General features: G+C 43.7%; 1 protein-coding gene across 1 annotated transcript; it reads left to right on the top strand.

The window, feature by feature from the left end:
- Window positions 1-1,981: 1,981 nt before the first annotated feature.
- On the top strand, window positions 1,982-5,978 carry noxo1b (NADPH oxidase organizer 1b). The gene is made up of 8 exons (XM_084568333.1): window positions 1,982-2,095; window positions 2,182-2,262; window positions 2,363-2,435; window positions 2,660-2,843; window positions 2,934-3,142; window positions 3,239-3,346; window positions 3,626-3,743; window positions 3,942-5,978. Exons 1-8 carry the CDS (start codon window positions 2,021-2,023, stop codon window positions 4,615-4,617), a joined length of 1,524 nt encoding a protein of 507 aa, XP_084424459.1. The 5' UTR covers window positions 1,982-2,020; the 3' UTR covers window positions 4,618-5,978.
- Window positions 5,979-6,384: the final 406 nt, after the last annotated feature.

The raw sequence follows: 6,384 nt of genomic DNA, 5'->3' as shown, positions 1-6,384 counted from the left end.
ACACAACATAGGATCTTAGCTTATGAAACCTTGTTTTCTGTCTCTCCTTGACCTTTTGTCATCAGTGATCCGTGAAAAATGTGCCCTCAATGCATCATGGGTGTGTTCTCGCCTGTACTGCCAAGCTACTTTGTGATCAGATCACGCATGTTAATACCAGGTCAGAATGAAACCAAAGGTTAACCCTTTATGCTGCGATGAACCATGTTTGGTTTCTCCCACACACATTTCAAATTGGGTCCCTGTGCCTCTCAGTGAGGTTGAGAAGCATGTGGTTTTCACTCAGCCAGAGAAGCTCAAGGCGACGTTCTCAGGTCAAACGTGGTCTGCGAGGTCCACCTCTGCATGAAAGCTGAGCATAACTGCTTCATTAGGTATCACGCAGAAGCGTCCTAATGTTGTCTAATGTGATAATGTTTATGCTGAACATAAGTGCCTGAATTAGCACTTTCATTGAGTGAGTAACCCAAGGGTTAACCCAGTTCTGATCTCCCCAACCAACTCTTCACCAACACAACAACTAATATACTTTCTCTCGAGCTTTCTTCTCAAGAGCTCTTCAGCCTCAGCTCGGTTTGCCAAGACAGACGTCCAGCTCACTTTATTAGACAGAGCAGACGGATACAATTTCTCTCTTTTCTTTATTTGTCTTTCCAGCTACCAACTCCAACTTAACCTGCAAGCTGACAACAGCAGGGTCCCAAACCCTTGAGGCATAACATAAAAACTGAAAAACAGCCTGCAGTTATGGGATGGTGTTCGTCAACATGTGCTTCTGGGAGTTAACATGTGACTTTCTCTGTGAGCTTTTTTCTCATCCGTGCATACCGAACATTTTCTGTATTTCTCTGCTGTGTCTCCATACTTGCACTTGCGTCACGAGCAGATGTCCAAAAATTCAGAGTCCCGGTACCCATGACTGTTAGAGATCTCGTGTGGCTTTACACTCAGGTGTTGACATCCTCTGGGGGCCGTACGTGAAGCAGGACAGTCCTGACCTTTTACACCGAAGCGCTGTGTGTGTCTGTTTATATTGTCTTTGTGTGTGTGTCTGTGTGCGATGATGTGATAAAAGGCTGGCATCCCTTCATACACGGACTCCAAGCCCACGTCCGTCCGATGAGTGACTGGGATAACCCCCTCTGACTCTGGCCCTTTCATGCAATCCTCACTTTGAAGAAGCACCTGCTCCGCTAACCGACTCCCCCCACTTCCCCACACATGCACGCCTCTTACCTGGTTAGTCAGCCTCAGCTCTCTGCACTACTTCCTGATAAGGGGATATTACTCTCAGATGACAAGTGTGAAGTGACTGCACATGAGCAAAAATAATAAAGAGGGTTTAATTACGGTAGCTGAGGATACCAGAAAGAACTGAGCAAGACAGGTGTGGAGCAGCTCATAAACAAGGAATAAACACCAGAGAGTGACTTGTAGTTGTTGTTGTTTACGCCTCTCACCTGATGACAGCTGGGATAGGCTCCAGCACCCCGCGACCCTTCACAGGACAAGCGGTTACAGAAGATGAATGATTGAATGAATTAGTCATTTGTTTATATTCACTTGATTCACTTGAGTATTTGCATAATTCCCCCAAATGTCAGCATGTTAGTTTAAATGCCACAATCAATTTTTAATCTTATGAGTTATTATATGTGTCAGTGTGTGGAGAAATTAAGCTTCTGAGTGAACTTTGTTAATGGATAACATAGGAAGATGGAAGAAGTTGCTGCAAACTATGCAACACTAATGCATGCCTGTTTTTCTAGTTGGCTTGTATGCTCTTTCCATGCTGTAACCAGTTCTGCTGCATTCTCCCAAACCATCCCATCACAGAGATTCTGCTCCTGCTGCTGCAGCTGCTGTCCACGCCTTCCTGTTTGCATCCCTTCCCCAGGCTCCGCCCCCCTTCCTTCTCCGCTCTTAAATTTGCGCAGGTAGGGCAGCGGAGGCAGGTTGACTGAAGCTCACTGGAAGCAAGCTCTTCATCCATTCGAGAGGAGACACAAAGGAGCGCACCATGGCCGAAGAACAGCGCTTTGTGATGAGCGCCCGCATCGTCGGGGGCGTCCACAGGGACGCACCGAAACTCAAGGTGAGACCTCAGAGGTTTTACTCTTTTTCTCTTGATAATTTAACAACCGATCCGTCTCTAATCTACTGCCTTCTAACCCTCCGCAGGTGTACATGATATCTGTGACATGGTCCGATCAGACTGAAGTGATCATCTACAGGTCCTATAAAGATTTCAAGAAGTTTCATGTAAGTAAAAAATTTAAATAGTATTTAAATAAAATAAATTTCGGACGGATGTTTGAGTTGATTTTGAATGAGATGGTCATATTTTGATTTTTTCAAACAGGGACAGCTGAAGAAGAAGTTCCCTAACATAAAACCTCTCAAGGCAGAAGAAAGAGTGATCCCGAAGTTTAATGGTAAGATTATTTTATACCCTGACATGTGTCACATTGATTGGAAACAAATGTAAAGCCTGTGGTTTCAGACAGAGGAATGGCCAAACAAATGGTTTAATATCTCCTTAGCTGCTTATCTTTCAAGATAAAATCACTTACAAATAGTGTTCGGAAATAAAGTTCTCAAGCCTCTCTTCCTCTTCTCAGCAGACGTTGTAATATTTTTTAAAATGTTCTCTCTCCAGGGAAGGCCATCAGGAGCAGCCTTAAGCAGAAAGGCTCCAAGAAGGCTGTCCTGCGGATGAAGTTCCTGGAGAGCTACTGCCAAAAACTGTTGAAGTGCGACCACACTGTGATCCATAGCACAGAGGTCTCACAGTTCTTCTTGCCCAAAGACCACGACCTGCAGCCGGACTTCACCAAGAACACGTAGGGTCTCAGTTTAGTAGGACATTATTATGAAGTTTGTGCAGAAATGAGTTCCTGACCGTGAGATAACGCCACTTCTCTCTCACACAGCGTCATGATCCTGATGTCTGACGATTTGCCCGATGGGTCAGGCGAACAAGGAGGGAGTTTTGCATTCCCCCAGACAGGCAGCGTCACCAAGCCGTTTGTCACCCAGACTTACCTCTGCATGGCTGCTTATGAGACAAAGGACACCAAGAATCGCCTGTTCAAGGTCGCTGTGAACGAAAAGCTGGACGTCTTGATCAAAGACCCTGCAGGTCAGTGCTTCAGCTTCCGTGCTTGATGAAAAAAAAATCATTAAAGGATTTATTTGATCGTCTCCTTCATACCAATCTGTGTTACCTCCACTCCAGGCTGGTGGCTGGTGGAGAATGAGGAGAAGCGCCTGGCTTGGTTTCCTGCTCCCTTCCTGGAGCTATCAGAGGAAGAGGAGGACGATGATGCTGAGTTCCAGGCGGGAGGTGAGTTCCAGTTATAATTAGATCACACAGGGTGGTCATCATTGGACATTCATTATGTCCAGTTCAATGAGTGAGGTGCAGACATATTGCTGTGATGAGTTGTTACAAACAGCCAACACTAGAGTGCTCTCTTTGGTCATTTTTAACATGCATCAGTTGCCTCCATCTCTGTGCATTTTTATACTTATTCTTACTTTACCACACATCTTAATAAAGTTTTTAGCTTTACAGAAATTGCCTGCTTTGTCTCTAAATGTATTCTCTTAATTGTGATTTCAGGTTCTCTGTACTGTGCCACAAGGAGTTACTCAACTAAGAAGGAAGACGAGATATCTGTGTCCATTGGCTCTGTGGTGGAGGTGCTGAGGAAGTCTGACAACGGCTGGTGGCTCATCAGGTATGACTGTCCTGTCTGTCTAAAATTATAACGATAGAAGCTTTTATCAATGCTATCGCAAACATCTAGAGAGCTTGGAAGGATATCGAAGAGTTGTGATACAGACTACATTTAGTTAAATTATGACTCAACACAAGGTATTTTAGTTTGCATACAGGTTTTAAGTAAGTTCTCTTCCACTTGTAATCTTTTCTTCAGATGCAATGGCAAGGCAGGTTACATCCCCGCCATGTACCTGCAGCCATACAACAACCCACGTTTAGCTATGTACGGTCTGCAGAGAAGGCTCCATAGCTCCTCTCTGAACCTGGCAACCAGCGGAGCTCCTCAGGTTTCATATCAGCCCAGCATCAATGAAGAACAGCAGGATTCTCCTGGTCCTTCCAGACATGAGCCTAGTGGCCCCAGTCGCATCCACAAGACCCGATCCTTAGATGTTCTCTCTGAGTCCTTGTCGACACAGGCAGAGGGGGAGGCCTCAACCTCGGAGGGCCGCATGCGCAGCATGAGCAACATCAGTCGCGAGTCCACCTTCTCCAGCTTCTCTTCAGGCAGTGACTCCTCCTCAAGTTTAAAAGAGGATGCACAGAGGGACGTGGATCTTCCGGCATCCCTGCACCAGACTGATGCCGGTGACAGTTCCCAGAGCAGCCCTGATTTCAGCCACGCAGACCGCCGTAGCGCCAGCGAGAGCTCCCGTAGCTCTGGATACGCCAATTCCAAGGGCAGTGAGATGGCTTCGGTCACTCCCAAGGTACCTCCGAGACCCAAGACTGAGGAGATTCTGACCCGCTGCACCACCATGACCCGCAAGGCAGCCCTGGCCACCAAGACCAGGCTTCAGATTCAGTCAGAGTCCATTCACAGCCGCTAGTCAAAATAGAGAGCTATTGTACAAATCCTGAACTAAGTTGTGTTGTCAGTCATCTCAATCTCTATACATACTCAATAGATTTAATCTCTTCAACACCACAGTCAGATGTGTTTTGTGTAGCATTGCTAACCCTTTTACTTTGAATTCTCCTCAGTTGAAATGGAAGGGTAAGCAATGTAGACAAGACAAATGTTTGCTGGATCCTATAAAACAATGTCATGAAATTTTCTATTTTATCAAATGGAGCATGGCATTTTAAGTTTGAGTGTTTAACTGTACAGGTATAGGAATAAAGTAGCTTCAGTGAAGCACTAAAAGTAGAAATGTATGCAGCTTTCAGTTGCATGGATGTAAAAAAAAATAATTTTTTCTAGTAATTAAGTCCCTTAAGGGTACATTTTAAATGGATGTTGGTGTTGAAGAGATTAGAAACTACATTTTTGTTATTGTTGCAGTTTTAACATGTATAAGTCTGTTGCTCTTAAATACTCTTCAACTGCTTTATCATTGACAGTTTTGTGTTTCAATAGATTTAAAGGCGCTCACAATGTGTAAATAGTTTCTCCTAATGTAAACGAGCTCATGGCCTCCAGCAGATTATCCTCCATCTATGTAGCTGCAAACACTAAACAGCGATAACGGCATCAGAGAACAGATCAGCGAACGGATTGAATGCCAATGTGAAGGCCGTTTGATCGACTGCCAAACTGCAGCAGCAGAAATGTGATGGCTGTCGTACGAGCTGTCAGCTTAAGAGTATGCTGCCAGAGCATGTTCATATTTAATGAAAACCTTCTTTTTCTGTTGTATATTATATGAGTTTGATGTTTATGTAAAAGATGTCCTGCATTATCACCTGTATGAGTTCACAATTGATCGATGAGTCAATAAAATCCAATTTTCATGTAAGTAACTAGATGTCTGTCATGTGTCAATGTTGGATGAATGCAGCGACTGGGCCTTTGTGTGCCCATAACTTAAAATATAAAGGCCAAACAGAGAGGGAATATTTCAGGGATGACTCACAGTTTCTTGTAATAAGGGCAAAATGCACTCTAAAGCATGCCGACTCTGCAGCTACAGCACAGGAGCTATTTTTATTCACTGGAGATGAAAATAATCTTTATTTCACTCTGTGCTGCAAATGTGAAGTACACACATAGTTACGCATCAGTAAAATAAGAAAGAAAGAAAGAAAGAAATAAGAAAGCAGCGCTAAAAGTATATAACATATAACCACAACTCAAATTCCAAAGCAGATAGAGAGCTTGCTAGTGGGTTGGTTGTTCAAAGCCTCAGGCCCCTGAAAGGTGACATTTACCCTTTGTTGTTACTTTTAATGAATGTGCTATTAAGTACTATTAAGGACCTTCAGCTAATAACAGAGGGATATGGTATGAGGTAGAAAGGTCACTAATGTAAGTTAACATTTCAGGTTAAAAGTAAAAGAACCTGATTTAAATAGGACAAGGGATCCAGCATAATTTGGGGCAGCAGCTTTTCATAGCGGTTGTTAATGGTGCATGTCTGAAACGTTCCTTAGCCGCAACAATAGGTTATTTATCCCTCTCTCTTTTGTGCTGAAGTCAGTTCCCACCTGTACTGCACTCAGCTTTCTCTGTAAGTCTTCATGATTTGCTCTTATCTGACAAGCAAACATTTTTGATGTTTTACAGCTTATAGTTTCTTTTATATAGTGTTGTTTTTCGTGCAACTTTTTATATTGCGTCTACTCTGTCGCCTTTACTATTGAGCTATTTCTGTACT

This window comes from Chelon labrosus (genome assembly GCF_963514085.1).
Source record: "Chelon labrosus genome assembly, chromosome: 19".
Lineage (NCBI taxonomy): Eukaryota > Metazoa > Chordata > Actinopteri > Mugiliformes > Mugilidae > Chelon > Chelon labrosus.
Note: the sequence above shows the minus strand (reverse complement) of the source record. Positions and strands in the feature narration are given on the sequence as shown.